The following is a 16,365-nucleotide window of genomic DNA, read 5'->3' on the forward strand; positions in this document are numbered from 1 at the left end:
TAAAAGTTAATAAAAATCCTGGGTCAAAAAAATGTCAAACAGATGACGCTCAGAATTACTTTACTTGGAAGAAACAAATAAGAGAGCTGACTCCGCAGCTTCCTCTTGCACTTCCGGGCATCTGCTCTAGGGCAGGGTGTGGAGTCGAGCTTCCCTGCCAGTACACTGGCTCTGGCCGCCTCTGCGCTACCGCTACCGGGGCAGCTCTGAGAGAGGCTGAAGGGCCCACAGAGGCGGCAGCGGTTGCCATCTGGCCCCGTGGAGAGTCAGCTGGGCCGGCCCAAGCCCTCCAGGGCTGAGCCACGGGGACGCACACTTCCCCGTCACCTGGGACAGCCAGCAGCACACAGCTGCGCCGCCAGGGAAGGGGACTGCCAATCGGCAGAGTCACAAACGAGCAGTTACGGCAAAGGAGCCACGGAGGGCAAATCCTGCAGCACGTGTAAGAGAAGCAAGCTGTGCAAACACACCCACAGGAAGATCCTCTTATGAAAAACGTCAACGCACACGACAATTCTACACGTTGCAGTAAAAACAAAAGAACAAGCTACGGCCAACTCGGGGGAGGCAGAGGGATAATAAAATAGGATGTGGAAGTAACATGGAAAGACAGAATGGGGGAGGGGCACAGCGTGTGCTTCACCTACACGCCCAGCGTTTCCTTTTCTAAAGGAATAAAAGCCCGAGTGGTGGGTTCATAAGTATATTTATATTAATCCCTGAAATCTTCTGCATGTCCAAAATGACATTTTCTATGAAATAGTAAATATTTCATAATTAAAACTCAAGGAGACCAGTATTTTAATTCTTGTTCTATAACCAGTATCTAAAATCTTACATTTTTAACACATTAGTGTGTGTGTCAAGTAAATTGAACTAAACAAATAACCTTCACGTCTAGATAGATACCCCTTTACGTTTCTGAAGCAAGATCATGTATTATGAGAAAAATCCCCCCAAACTCCCTCCATCTCTCTACCGCGCTGCCCTGGTAAGTAAGTACTGCGCGCCCCTTGCGATCAAGCGATCCTCAGCAGGACCGTGGAAATCCCTACCCCGTGTCCCACGGGTGTGCTGGACTACAGGCTTATGCTATTCACACTACTCTCCTGCTTCGTGGCCCTCACGCTCTCTATGAAAAAGCCTAATACACCAACGGGTACTTCTAACTCTCAAGTGAACAAACCGTGACTGAAATATTTAAAAGGGAAAATCTGTGGAATCGGTTAGTCCCATGCTTCAGACACGAGTCCCATCACAGCGCTGCCCGTCCTTCCCAGGCCACTCTCTCCGGGAACAGCGCCCTGCCTCTAACGCTGCCACTAACTGCCCTGATCTCTGCCCTCAACTCCTGAAACCCAAGGCCCCTGCTAATCCCCCGGCCTTGTCCTCCACTGGAGACCTCGCATCAGCGCCTGAGGGCCTGTCCAGGGAGAGGGAGGGACTCTGAGGAAGGCTGGCAGGGCACAGCGACTGGACTCTCAGCAGGAGAGTGGGGCGAGAGCTGCCGAGACTGCTGGTCCAGCTGCGGGGAGCATGGGGACGACGAGGAGGCGGGGCTCGCTTTGTCTGGGAACATGCTGATTCCCAGTTACAGTTCTGATGTTACTGGACGGACCATGCAGAGGGACGGCATTCTGCAGAGGGGTGGGAGCCGCGGAGCCACGTCCACAGACTCTGCTCGCCCCAGATTGACACGCTAGAGTCCCTTGGACAGAGGGCTCCACCACTAACATGGAAAAAAAGTTCGAAAATCACGTTGCCATAGTTTCCGATGGCTCCCTCCTGACTGAACGTCCTGCACCTTCCCCAGCCAAGCAGGGTGCTGCTCTATCCTCCAGGAACCTCTACGCTTCACTGATGCTAAAACACATATTTTGACACCTCTGAAAGCTTACTGCAGTTTCTAATCGAGAGCTGCTGCAGTTTAACAGGCAGCAGCCTCATCCCAGTGGTGCTGCAATATCATCAACTGTCTCTTTGATGATGGATGAAGACAGAGTCTTACCCACACTGGAAACACTCAAGTCCACAATGAGGATTATACAGCAACCACTAAAATATCTGAAAGGCAGATGGGATACAAAACCTCTTTTTATATTAACCAAAATACAAAGAAAAAGATGGGGAAAAAAGTTGCCCAGGATTTATGAAGTTACAGTTGGTCGGGCTTATCAAATTTAAACAATTTTAGGGACCTGCTACTGTACAAAACTGTAGCAACATTGACTTAATACATCTTCACTGAACACAATATGATCACTTCTCAAAACTACAATACTTAACACATTTTATAGCAAGATGCTTGAGTTTTATAATCTTTCATATTTGAAGCTAGCATATTTCTAGGTTTAAACAATGACCCCCCAAAACAAGAAAAAACTTCATTTTCTATAAGGACATCATTCAAATGGCAGACTTTACGGAGCTAAACGTGAACTCTTAAAGTTAAGATAGCTATGGCTAAGTAATCTGTTAAATAATCCTTCTGCTAAAAGTATTATTCAAACACCGCCACCGACTTTTATTTGTTGAAAAGTTCTTTGTAAGTAGCACTGTGATGATCCACCTCCAAGATTATATGTAATTATAAACTTATCAAATTGTGAAGATTTAGAAAGATTCATGATAATATATATGATATTCACAAAAGAATTCTCACCATCCCAAACCAGAAAAAATACAATTAAAAAATTTTTAATCAACATTGGAGCTGTAACAGGTATATTTTAACCAGGAGATGTTGTGGGCCCAGGGCTTGCCCCCTACAGACGCCACCAAGTGCCCCTCTGCAGTGCAGGGCTGGCACTCCCCGCCACAAGGAAGGGAGCAAGGGCCCACCCACCTTGACACCAGAGTTGTTTTACCACAAGAAGTTAGAGGGCAGAATTTGGAGATGAAAAGCAACTGCACGCCTACCAGCTAGGAAGCAGGCAGGAGGGGAGCTCTGTCACGGAACCCCCGGGCCTGGCTGTGCTGAGGCTCCCGCCTGGGGCACCCGCACAGCAGAGCCTCATCCTGCCTTACTGGGCACTTGGCGAGGCCTGCTCGCCAGAAACGAGAGACGACAGGGGCTGGCAAGGCCTGGCGACAGCTCCCATTCTCCTCTTACGTGTAACTGACAAAGTAGCGCTCCTCTCCCCTTTTCCCCCAGACAGGAAGGACCTAATAGCCAGTGTTCGTGAGTGAGGCCCATCTGTGGCTCCTCCAAGGCCCGCGTTCTGAGGCCCCAGCCCTCGAGGGTGCGGCCAGTGCTGCGGGCACTCAGAGTGCCTGCACCGGCCAGCAGACCCCGGGGCTGGAGGCCAGCACCTCCATGGCCGGTGAAGGGGTTTCATTTCCTCCGGGATGAGAGCAGACAGATCCAGAACCCCAGCAGCCTACACCCTTCACTTGGTCCGGCCGCCACCTGTGACAACTTGGGGCGGGGAAAGGACTCTCCGCCCGCCCTACAGATGAGGGCACTGGGGGCTTAACTGGGACTTGGGGGCTGTACGTCCGTGAGTGGAAACACAGGTCTTCTCGTTCGCCCCGAGATAATTTCTGAAAGAAGATGCTAAATGGTGAATGTGATATAGTGGAATCAAATGAAATTAGACACTGGGAAAATAACTGTGCTCCCTTCCTTACAAGTGATGTGAGAAGTGCTGGATGATCCCACTTGGTTCGTGGATTGTACATTACTGACCTCTTGTTCCCGCTGGAAAATAACCACTCTGCCGCCCTTGTCTCCTGTTGCAAGAAGGTCTCCAGAGTGACTAAACTCCACAGTCGAGATGACATCAGCTGTCAGACAACAGAAGCAATTTACCAGTTTATGATTCTGAAAGGGGTTGTAATAAATATTAAAAACATCAATAAAAAGGATCAAAAGAAAGGTACACACACAAAATTTCCTCCAAGGATAAAGCAACACTTTCGTGGGAAACTTGTAATTACCAAGCAGCCCCTTCTTGGTTCTGGCGCCCAGAGCCCATGTGGATTTATGGGTCACTGATCCAATGCCTGGTCCCTGGCACACCAGCATTTATCTAGACTGGGCTGTCTTGATATAAGATATAGGGTAGAAATTTAGGAAATTAATTTTGAGAAAAAACAAAAACAGATAAAAGTTGGCTCTAGAAGACTGCTGCCTAACTTTATAATGCATGCCTGAATTACCTTTAAAAATAAACCTGATTCTTACATTACATTAACACGGTGACTGGTTGGCTTCTGTACAAAATAACCTTACAGACAGTACCCAGCTTACTGTCTGGGTAAAGTCACTGCCATTGATAACGAGGACATCGTTACCTAGTGAGACACTGCTGGTCAGACACCGAGATTTCTACACCATCAACACCAAGATCCGGACACCAGCTCACAAGGGGTAAAGGCCACAAGGTACAAAAACGAAGTCAAGCCTAGAAAAGTCTCAGGTGTCCTAAGGTTAATACTTCAGGTAGAGGAAACGGATCTGGATTTATGACACAGACTACTGAATCAGAAAGAATATCCCAGGCTGGGCTTTAGGGGAAAACCACTTTCTCCATAGTTCAGATTTGCTGAGCACTAAGAATCAGACAAAGGTACGGGCCTGGTCTCCCAAGGGGCTGCTGTGAGCTTGTTTTCTGACTACAACTGGACGCTTCACCTTAGCTGCCGCAGAAAATCTCCTCTCTGGCTGCTCCGAGGAAGGGATGGACCACTACCGCCCCGTCCCCGCTGCCGGGGCCCCAGCTCAAAGGGCATATCCTTCCTACCAGCAACTGAAAATGACCTCTCTGGGGTGCCAGGGCCCCAGCATCATCGAGGTCGTTAAGTGTTTACACACAAATAGCAGTAAATAGCTGTTATAAACGACCTACCTACTAATGAGAAATTGACCGCAAAGTTGAAACTACTTGAAGAATGCTTCCGAAAAGTGGTCATAATATACTGCAATTCTTAAAGGTCTGCAATACATTTATTTGTTAATATACGATATCCTTCCTGCAAATAAGTTCTTACTGCATTGGTATGGTTTATTGACATTTAAGAGCACACCGAATTCTACCGCCTGGGATTCTTTTTTTTTTTTTCCCCTTAAATCTTCAGTAAGCCTTGGGGAAAGGATTAGGCTTCTTGTTAGAAGTGTCACTTTTTAAATTAAATTATCTGAAATAACCTAATTTGCTTAAATGAAACTAAAATATTCTGTATTGGACTAAAAGGAACTAAAACTTTATGTCATTTATACCCAGGGGGTGCACAATATAATTAATGGTATTCTAGCTCTGTCACTGATTTTCTTTCACTCATTCATTCATTCATTTATGGCTGCGTTAGGTCTTCGTTGCTGCACGCGGGCTTTCTCCAGCTGTGGCGAGCAGGGGCTACTCCGTTGCGCGGGCTTCTCATTGCGGTGGTTTCTCTTCTTGCAGAGCACGGGCTCCAGGCACGTAGGCTTTAGTTGTGGCTCGTGGGCTCTAGAGCGCAGGCTCAGTAGTTGTGGCGCACGGGCTTAGCTGCTCCGCGGCATGTGGGATCTTCCTGGACCAGGGCTCAAACCCATGTCCCCTGCATTGGCAGGAGGATTCTTAACTACGGTGTCACCAGGAAGTCCCTGTCAGCGATTTTCAAACTTCATTAAAACGGAGTGAATCTTTTAAGAAAAACTGCATGACTGCCAGTGGTGAGAAATTATTTTCATTAGGCTACGTAAGTAAGTACGAACCTAAAATTAGAAATAGCCTCTGCAGAATTTAGAAGAGCTCTAAAATCAAAATAAACAGACAAACTAAATACTAAAATTGCACAACCAATAAAATTTAAATCACCAGCATGAATTTGATGGGTATTACTGATGCCACAGCGTAAATGTGGTCCTGACTGAGGGCACCCAGTTGGGCATTTCAAAAGCACCACGGGCTGTGCAGTGACTCAATTCTGCCACTTGTTCTGCCCCAGTGCCCCGCGGCTCCTCGCGTGGCAAGAGTACAGTGCCTTCGCGATGGCACAAAAAGCGGCGATGTCGCCCTTTGCTGCAGGGTGGCTGCCTGGAGGATGTGAAAACCATGGAGAAGGCCCAGCAGCCCCTGAGGAGCATCTGAGACTTGCAGTCAAGCGTGGGGGCAGGGCACAGGGGCCCCCCACCCCAAGGCATCAGGAGGATACGGGAAAGGTGTCCTCTGCCAGGCCGCCAGTGTGAGCGGGCTTCCCTAAGCGCTGTGGACGATGCTGGGGGCGTCTACGTGTGCATCCACGGCCTGGGGCAGGCTCCCTGCCAAATGCTGGGCACCGAGATGGCAGGAAGTCTATCTGCTCTGCTGAACTGCTGGGTCCCCAAGCCAGGCCCCGTCCGGTCAGGCAGGAGCACACAGCTACTCCCACTTCTGGTTTCCCAAACGCTGGCTGCCAGGAGTGGATCGTTTCCACAAGGGTTCCTCTCCAAAACACCAAAGCCCGAGAGAAAAGGCCTCGAGATTCAATCACCTGAGGTCCTTAAAGAAATGACCAACCACAGGAAAGTCCTCCAGCTGAAAAGCCCACCTGCTCACGGACCTGCCTCTCTGCTCCACAGTGGCTCCATTTAAACAAGAACCAAGAGCTCAGGGTCGAAAGACCTGTGAGAGAAAACATCACAACAAAGAAGGCACACGGAGGGAAGAGGGACGGTGCACCAACAAAAGATCAAAGAAGCGACAACTACCGCCGCAGGGAGCTAACCCCTAAGGAGAGCGATGACGTCAGAATGTGGGCCTAGCGCTTGCTGAGGTGCCAGGTGCTCCTGAGGAACGCACTCGCCTGGACCCACCCAGGGAGCCTCACCACCGCCTGCGGGGCAGGCGCTGGGCACGTTATCTGCATCCCACAGTGCAGGGCGCCAGCACATGCAGCGGGGCCCTTAGAAGACAGCAGCGCCCCGAGAAAGGAAGAACGAGGGAGCGCTCCTGGGGACGCCAGGGGTAATAATGGTAATGTGAAAACTCAAGACCCCTCCAAAGGGAAAGACAAAAAGACAAAGAAGTGGGCAACAGGAAAGAAAAGATAATGAGAGGATAGGGTTAGGTGGCCCATCACCCAGTTACCAAGTTCCAGAAAGATGACAGAAAAAAGGAAGGGAAAAATCATCAAAGGAGTAAGACGAGCGTTCCCTTCAACAGCAGCAAGTACATTCCCAGGCTGACAGGGCACAAGGCGGGCCCAGCACAATGAATGAACAGACTGGCCCAAGGCCCATCTCTCTGAAATGTAAAACACCAAGGATAAAAGGGAGATTCCAAAATTCTCCAGAGGAAACAAACAGGTCACACACAAGAGGCATAGATGGCATCCCACAGGAGGCAGGAGAATGGTGAATAGAAGACCATCTACCCTCAAATTCTGAGAAGAAAAAATTTTCAACCTACAATTCTAAACCTAGCCAAATTTTCAAACAAGTTTGAGGGAGGAGTAGAGGTGTTTTCAAACATGCAAAGAGCAAAAACAACGAAATCCCTTTATCAGGAAACCACTGGAAGATGCAATGTGGCAAAATGAGAATAAACCAAGAGGAAGGAAGACGGGGATCGGACATCTCAGCAATGGTGAAGAGGGTCCCGAGACTGGAGCCACGTGGCCAGCAGGCCTGGAGGAGACTGCAGCCAGGAGAGGTCATCTGGGGAAAGGAAAGAAGGGCTCGGGATTATCTGCTGGGTTTGGGTAAAGTCACTGCTAGGTATCTGACAGATCTGCTGAGTGACTGTTTTTTAAAAAAGCACTAAAGACAGAGAACTAAGCATATGAAAAAATTAAGCAATCATTAGCTCTAGACAAAATGAAAAGTTGTATGAAAACGAAAATGTACACTTTAGTTCCGTGATGAACAATATTTACAAAGTCAGTACAATACTGATGTAACCAAGACTCGCAAGAGAATTCTCTTAAAGCCTCTCTTTAGGCGAGGAGGGGAGTATGTGTGGGTGGAAGGTGATGTTAGCAAAAAAGCTAATAAATCATCAGTTACCATTAACAGGAAGTCAGTACTTACGTTCAAACTCACAGATCAAAAGCTAGCAGTGTCTGACATTTCGCAGAGGCTGCTAAGGATGCTGGCAGGGGGCAGTTGGTAAGGAAAGAGGCACTGGATGTCAGATACCATTTTTACTGCGACACAGGGAGGCAGGGACAAGAAGTGGGGAGGGGGCGGACTCGAAGGGGAAATGTGGTCGCTGGGGTTTTTAAAGGACAGAGGATATAAAGTCGTGTCCGTGTGCCATGGGCATGACGTGGCAGCGGAGGCAGAAGCGAGAACAGGGTTACAGGACGAGCAGGCAGGGACAGAGATGCAGAGCGCGAGCGGGGTGGGGGGGTGGGGGTGGGGCTGCCAGAAGGAAGGAGCAGGGACACCTGCATCTGGGGAGGAGGCCACAGTGCACATGGCACACACGTGGCAGGCTGTGAACCTGAGCTTGGGACAATGAGAGCGCGTCCGACTATCTCTTTTTTCTATGAGGTATGAGAGGAGATGCACCTGCTAAGAGTCAGAGGGAGAGGTACAGGCAATCTGGGAGAACATATGAAGGAGGTCTTCTCAGAAAGTCAGGAGTGACTGCACTGGGGAAACGCAGGCCTGTCTCATAGCATCAATGCCCACGTGAGACTTGAGGGCAGTCTTCTAAATCCAGCACACGTCCTGAATGACTACTATAAGCCGGTGCTGCACAGGCACTGGGGACACAACGAACAAGGCCAAGTCCCTGCCCTCCTGGGATGGACACTTCTGTGAATGAATAATAACCAGCACAGCTCCCGCAGCCGCGTGTTTCCACCCTGCCCGGTGACTCGGGTGTAGGCTGAGAGTAGGCAGATGCTCGGTTCAACTGGGTTTGGGGTTTTGCCAGGAGTATGAACCCAGGGGCTAAGAGAGGCGAGAAGGTTAAGAGCGAGCCAGAAGTAACACAGCATTAGACCCTGGAACCCGGCTGAGGGGAGGGAGCAGAGCAGGGAGAAGGGTGAGGGACAGGGACAGACAGTACTGAGGAAGGTGCAGTGGGGGCAGGGGCCCAGCTGAGCTGGAAGCATGGGAGGGAGGCAGAAACCCCAGGGAGAAGCACCTTAAACTAAGATTTCAGAGGTGGTACAGCTGGTGACGACCAGGACGCACAGGGTTATGGACTAGCTCAGACGGGGCAGCACCGAGGAGATCTAGAACCATGCTACTGGATCCCGGAGCGCAGAACCAGACAGATCACTTACACATACAAAGCCACAGAAATGAAGGAAGACAGGCAGCTGTGGTGGCAGATTCTGGGGGGGAGTATACAGGTGTTTGTTATATTATTCTTGTACTTTTCCAAGTTTTTAAGCTTTTCAAAACAAAAACATATAGATGTATTTCATTTCCTCTACTTTCATCAGTCTCACTGCCACTGTCTTATGTCCAAAGTGACCATAATCTCTGGCTGAATTATTGTGACAGCCTCCTAAGCGCCCCCCCACCCCCCACCTTGCCCCTTCGAGTCCAATCTCCATAAGGCAGATGGAGGGATGTGTTTAAAGGAATAAGTCACATTACCACCCTGCTTAAAACCCTATCAATACTCAACTTTCACAATCAAAATGAACGCACAACAATCAGACGGGAGATGCAGTTTCCAGCAGTTCGTTTCATTTTCTCCCTCCCCTTCTCCTCTAGTTCAAGATGTGCAGGGCTACTTAACACCACCTCCCAGCCTGCGATCACAGTGTGTTCCCGATAAGGAACACAGCTCTGCTGACCTACACAGCCATCAGCAGGATGAACGTCTGCATGTCCCTCATGAGACCACTACCCCCTTCCTCACTACTAGGAACTGCATTAGGACCAGTCCCAGGACGTGGTCACTGTTAAAATCGTCATCTACTCCCCACTACGGTATCATCAAAACTAATCCTAGGCCAATAAAATAGGAAATGGCGTTCAACCTCTTCAGCCGTCAGGGAAAGAAGGCAAGTAAAAACCACACTGAGACACCACTACACGCCCAGGGAAATGGCTGAAATTAAAGACTGTTCCAAGTGTTTGCAAGGATAGGGAACAACAGGAACTCTCACACCCCACCTGTGGGAGTGAAAACTGGCAATGTCCACAAAAGCTAAACGTCCACACATCCCAGGACCCCACAATCTCACTCTAGATGCACAGCCACCAGAAACACATAAGTGTACCATTAAAGCACTTACAAGAACGTTCACAGTAGCATGTTTGCAAGAGAAACGACTCAAATGTCCATCAACAGTAGAAAGGATGCCTAAATTGTGGAATGTTCACATGGTGGAGTACCACACAGCAGTGGAAGTGAGCAAACAACCGCTGCACACAACAATACGGATGAGTTTCATGAAGAAAATACTAAGGAGTACTTACACCACGATCCTATTTATATTAAGTTCAGAAACAGGGGGACGGAATCCATAATGTCAGCAGCTGGGGTGGAACAGGGCTGCGGGTGAGGGTTAGGTGCTTTCTTGATCTGGGTCGTTTCCAAGGATGTTTGCATTTGTGAACACCGCCGTGCTGCACGCTTGGGCACCTCCCCTGTGTCCTGTTTACTTCTATCCATCTTCTCCACATTTGGCCCTGTGCTTCCCCAGCCTGCCTCGAGAGTCCAACCTCCCCAAGCCTCTCTCTGACTACAGCCTCATCCTCTCCTTGGAACGCTCCCTCCATCTTCTTGCTCTGAGACATGTCGATCCCTGAGCTCCCCCAAAGCCCTCTCCGGTGGCGGCTGTTTGCTCCCCAACGCCCGCTCACAGATTTTCATCTGATGCTCCCAGACCACTGATCCCTCCTACTTCACAACACCCCCTTCACACCTTTTCCTCTCACACTTCCAGCACCTCAGCCACCCACACCTCACTTACTGTTAATAATTCTGTGTTATTTCTCTGAAAAACAGAAATGCCCAGAAGAGATCGTCTACACACACCCACGAACAAATACAGCACCTGCGGGGACTGACCCCTCCTTCCCTGTGGCAGCGGAAGGAGCCGCTGCTTCTAGCTGGGACCAACCAAAGCAGGAGGCCCTATGCTACTTGGCCTCCTCGAGGACTATGCTCCTCTGTCAATCATCCCTCTTCTCCCCTCTAATAGACTGCTCCCATTTTCAAACAGGGGCGCTGCAATCTCTCATCTTAAGGAAAAAAGTGGCCCCACCCCTCTTCTGGCCTCTGCCGCACCTTGGTCCTCCGAAAGCAGAGCCGGCTGGCTCACTGCACTCACTGCCTTCCACTCTCTCCTGAGCCCCCTCTAAGGACTGTCTGCTCCCACCACTTGGCAAGTGCACCTGTTTCAACCCACCCAGCTCCTCTGCCACCATCACCAAACCAGTCAACTTTCCCCATGCATGAACGTGTAAGACGTGAACTGAGGGTGTGGCCATTTATCTCATGCTCCCTTGCACCTGTCAGAGTGGCATGCAGCCACATATTATATGACTTCATTTAAATGAAATGTGCAGAACAGGCAAATCCATAGAAACAGAAAGTAGGTTAGTGGTTGCCAGGAGGTGGGGGAGGAAAGATTGAGAAGGGACTGCTCGTGAGTTTCTTTTGGGAGTGATGAAAATGTTCTAAAATTAGCTAGTGGTGATGGCTGCACAACTCTGCGAACACACTAAAAACACTGAACTGTACACTTTAAAAGGATGAGTTTCATGCTATGTGAATTATATCTCAATAAAGCTGTTATTTGAAAGTACACCATAAAATGATTGGATCAAGTCATTAAAAGGGTCTTCACGACTTGTAACCTTTCTCGGTTATATTCTAAAAGTAGACTACATTATTTCAATGTTTTCTAAACAAAACCCTGCTATGAATTTTTCAACAAAACACTATTTTTAATCCCCCTTCCATTTAAACCTAAAGATCCCTTGCTTTTGTTCTTTTTTTTGGGTTACTTCTTGCAAAGCATGTGCATAAGGAGACAAAGGCAGCAGAAGGATATGGTGAATCTTTTATTGTTGTTTATCAGGAAAATTCGTGTTTACATCATTCCCTAACTAGATGTCTTACCTAATGAAGTTCAGCAGACCTCAAAACTTAGGAAACCACATTTAACCCGTTATTAAAATTAAAGCCCACTGGAAAATTAATCACTCTTTTCAAGGAAAATCCAATTCATACAGAATATTCCATTCTATTCCCCCCACCACATGTTAAAAATTAGAAAGTTTTAACCCAAAAGGCTATCTGACTGTCCATTTTAACCTTTCTCCCACACTTGAATTACAGCCAGGAGATTTTATGCTTAATTTCATACTAGTAATTCTTTCGGTGAATTAGAACTGTGTGGTCCACGGCAGAAGCCTGACCCAAAGCACGCCAAAGCCCTCTCTCACTATGAAGGACAGGGCACTGTCTCTGTAACACAATCATCAACGTACTTGCTAGGCTCTTCTGAAAATTAAAAAGCATCTTGCCCTAAAATGATTCCAGCCCACCTCTGCACACTGCATCTGGAGCAATTTTTATTTTTAAACACAAATGCGATCGCCATTTTCCCACTAAGACACATCACGTGAATCCCCACTGCCCTTAGGAGAAAGATCAGAATCCTCATTCTCTTCTCCCCTTTCCTTTCTATGGTCTGATCACCCAGGCCTCTTTCAGCTTCCTGAACTGATCATAATTCTTCCTGTTTCAAGCCCTCTTCCACGTTCTGCTTTGCCTGGACCACGCCTCCCATCCCTCAACCCAGTCCATGCCCATCCATCCTTCACTTTAGAGCTCAAAGGGCCACTGCCCAGGGAACCCCTTTGACTCCATCTGGAGCCCTCATCACAATGGCAATTAACTAGTTAACTGCTTCCATCCTAGGACCGTGTCTGTTGAAGAGCAGTGCTTTGCTCAGGGTACCTTCCACACCATGGATGGATGCACAAGAAGCAAGAATGAGGAGGTCAAAGTTCATTTATTGCCTCGGGTCACTAACTATTCTCAGCAAAGTTTCTTCTTTCAGCCCCTCTCCCCTGCTGCATACCTAGACATGTAACAACACACAGCCCCTCACTGGATTTCAGACTCAGTCAAACTAGCAAGAAGACAGTGACTAGTATTTTTGTCATCTACAGTAAAAAGGTCATTACCTTGAGGAACTGGTACCAAAAGAAGAATAACCTGTGTCTAAATTTGAACCTAGTCCATCACATTAGAAAAACAAGGCTGCTAATGTTTCTCCTTAAATGCCAACTTTTGTTAGCATCTGTTAGTAACACACACAGCCTTGAGATTCTTCCTTATAACTAAGTACAAAGTTAAGTATATTTAAACACACATGAAAGAACTCACAGATATCTAAGTTAGAGAAACCCTAAAATAGGCAAGATTATCAAGTAAGTGAGAACTTTACCAGGTGAATGATAAAACAAGTCAGAGTTTACCAAACTTTAAGCAATTATCCACCCCAACTTTGTGATTTTTTACTATAGAAAAAACTTATAACAAGCTATTTTTGACCAGTAATTTCACTCCATGCATATAAATAATCCAATTTCCAAATACCTTTTCAGGAATACATTTATTGTTTAAGGGTAAAAATTTTAAAAGTACATTCAATGACCAAAAACAAAATAAAAAATGAGGTTAGAAACGTATTATTTCTATTTCAAAAAATCCATATCTAATTCTGCCATAAAATGGAATGAAATTCTGATACATTCAAGAGAATGAGAAGACAAGCTACAGACTGGGAGAAAACATTTGCAAAAGACACATCTGATAAAGAACTGGTATCCAAATATACAAAAGAACTCTTAAAACTCAACAATAAGAAAACAACCCAATTACAAAATGGGCAAAAGACTTTAACAGACACCTCACCAAATAAGATATACACATGGCAAACAAGCATATGAAAAGATGCTCCACAGCATATGTCATCAGGAAAATGTAAAGCAACACACAATACCGCTACACACCTATTAGAATGGTCACAATCCAAAACCACTGACAACACCAAGTGCTAGAGAGGGTGCGGAGCGGCAGGAACTCCCTTACATCGCTGGTGGGAACGCAGAGCAGAGCAGTGCAGCCACTTCAGGAGACAGCTTGACGGCTTCTAACAAAAATAAACGTCCTCTTACCATATGGTCCACCCAGCAACTTTGTTCCTTGGTATTTACCCAAAGGAGTGGAAAATGTACATCCACACAGAAACCTGCACACAAATGTTTGTAGCAGCTTTATCTGTAACTGCCAAAACCTGAACAACTAAGATGTCCTTCCGTAGGCGAACAGGTTAATAAACTGTGGTCCATCCAGACAATTGAATATTATTCAGCGTACAAAGAAACGAGCCACCAAGCCATGAAAGACAGGGAAGAACTTTAAATGCTTATTACAAAGTGAAAGAAGCCAATCTGAAAAGGCTGCCTACGGTATGATTCAAACTCTACGACATTCTGGGAAAGGCAGAACTATGGAGACAGTAAAAAAAACAATCAGTGGTTGCTGGCGTGGGGTGGGGGGCCGGCGGAGGAAGGGAGGGGTGAACAGGCTGAGCAAAGAGGAGTTTGAGGGCAGGGAAGCGACTCTATGAGACTATACTGATGGAGACGTGTCACCACACATTTGTGCAAACCCACAGAATGCACAACGTCAGGAGTGAACCCTGAGGTCAACTATGGACTATGGGTGATGATGATGCGCCAATACTGGCTCTTTGACTGCAACACGTGTAACATGCTGTTACGGCAGGGGGTGCTGACCGTGGGGGAGGTTGAAGGGGGAGGGTGGTATATGGGCAATTGTTGTACCTTCCTCTTAATTTTGCTGTGAACCTAAAATAGCTCCAGAACAATAAAATCTTTAAAAAATTCTGATACATTCTACAACTTGGGTAGATCTTCAAAACATTATTTGTAGTGAAATAAACCAGATACAGATGGACAAATATTGTATAATTCCAGTTTTATATGCAGTTCCTGGAATAGGAAAATACACAGAGACAGAAACCAGAATAGAGATTACCAGGGGCTGCAGGGAGAAGAGAAGAGGGAGTTGTTATGTAACAGGTATGGAGTTTTCGTTGGAGATGATGAGGAAGTTTTGGGTAGAGGTGGTGGTGGCCACACAATATCGTGAATGTAATTAATGCCACTGAGTTGTACACATGGGAATAATTAAAACGATCCATATTAAGCTACGCATAGTTTATCGCAATTAAAAAAATTCACAAACCTTAAAAAAAAAAAAAGCCAAATCCACGTTACCCTGTTATTTTTTTCTCTGTAGGTCAAATGAAACAAGGAGATGCAACCTCAGGAGCCAAGTCTGAAAGGTGAGGGCACCTGTTCTCCCTAAACCCAGCCTGCCCTCTGCCGGCCACCACCAGGCCTGCACAGCCAGCAACCCCAAACGTAAATTTTTTTTTTGGCCGTGCCACACACAGCTTGTGGGATTTTAGTTTCCCAACCAGGGATTGAACCTGGGCCCTTCCCTGGGCCCTCAGCAGTGAGAGTGCAGAGTCCTAACCACTAGACCACTAGGGAATTCCCCCAAAGGTAAACTTCCAGTGGATTTCAATGGATTTCTAAAGCAACAATTCATACAATTACATTATGTATGAGTTTTACCCTGAACAGTACTTTGAAAGGCACACAGGAAGTCCTAAGTGGGTAATTCCAATCAACTTCTCCTTTTCCTGCGAATTCTACTGTGCTTTAATGGACATTAAGTAAACTGAGAATGGTTAAAATAAAGACTTTTTGCATTCTCTCATTTTCAGATTGATATCACTACTACATACCTGAACATAACCAGGGCTTGATGGCAGAAAAAAATTAATGATCACTGTGGCTAATACTACTTCAAGAACTATCTCTGATATTTCAGATGACTTCAACAACTGACAGATACGTGCTTTTTGTTATCATAACCAAAGTCAAAATCTAACAAATGTTGACCTCTAACATTCAATTAGATCCTTAAGGTCTAACAAAAGCAAGACAACTGGAGAAAAAGCAGCAGCAGTACATCTATTTCGATAAAAATTCGGAAGCAGGGAATTTATAGGCCAACTTTATGGTAGAAGTTGCCACTGGTGAAGGAAGGAGAGAAAAGTACAGGAAATGGAACTGGGGAGTTAAAAAAAGAGAGAGAGAACTTCAACTGTAACTTTTACATCTTAAATCTGAAACAAATATGACCAAATGTTGAGAACATGGGTGTTTACAATTAGCATATAATATTATATATATTTTAATAAATAAATATACCTTACATTTATATGTAACTGTATAATAATTAGATAATAATTACTGATATTATGTTAATAATATGTATGTTACTACTTATTTTAAAGGAAAACTATAAAGTTTATCAAAATGTGAGGTGGCAGGGACTTCCCTGGTGGCACAGTGGTTAAGACTCTGCGCTC

General features: G+C 46.5%; 1 protein-coding gene across 3 annotated transcripts in view; it reads right to left on the reverse strand.

Moving 5' to 3' along the window:
• The window catches only part of PPP2R2D (protein phosphatase 2 regulatory subunit Bdelta), a 47,775-nt gene that overhangs the window by 17,823 nt on the left and 13,587 nt on the right, over positions 1-16,365 (reverse strand). For all 3 annotated transcript variants that reach the window (XR_011246746.1, XR_009522376.1, XM_060033827.1), the window contains exon 3: positions 3,689-3,786. Coding sequence is in view for 1 of the 3 variants with exons in the window: in XM_060033827.1 (XP_059889810.1) it covers positions 3,689-3,786 (98 nt within the window). In the remaining 2 variants the exon portion in view is untranslated. The remainder of the gene's footprint in view (positions 1-3,688; positions 3,787-16,365) is intronic.

This window comes from Delphinus delphis, chromosome 16 (assembly GCF_949987515.2).
Source record: "Delphinus delphis chromosome 16, mDelDel1.2, whole genome shotgun sequence".
In the NCBI taxonomy this organism is placed as follows: domain Eukaryota; kingdom Metazoa; phylum Chordata; class Mammalia; order Artiodactyla; family Delphinidae; genus Delphinus; species Delphinus delphis.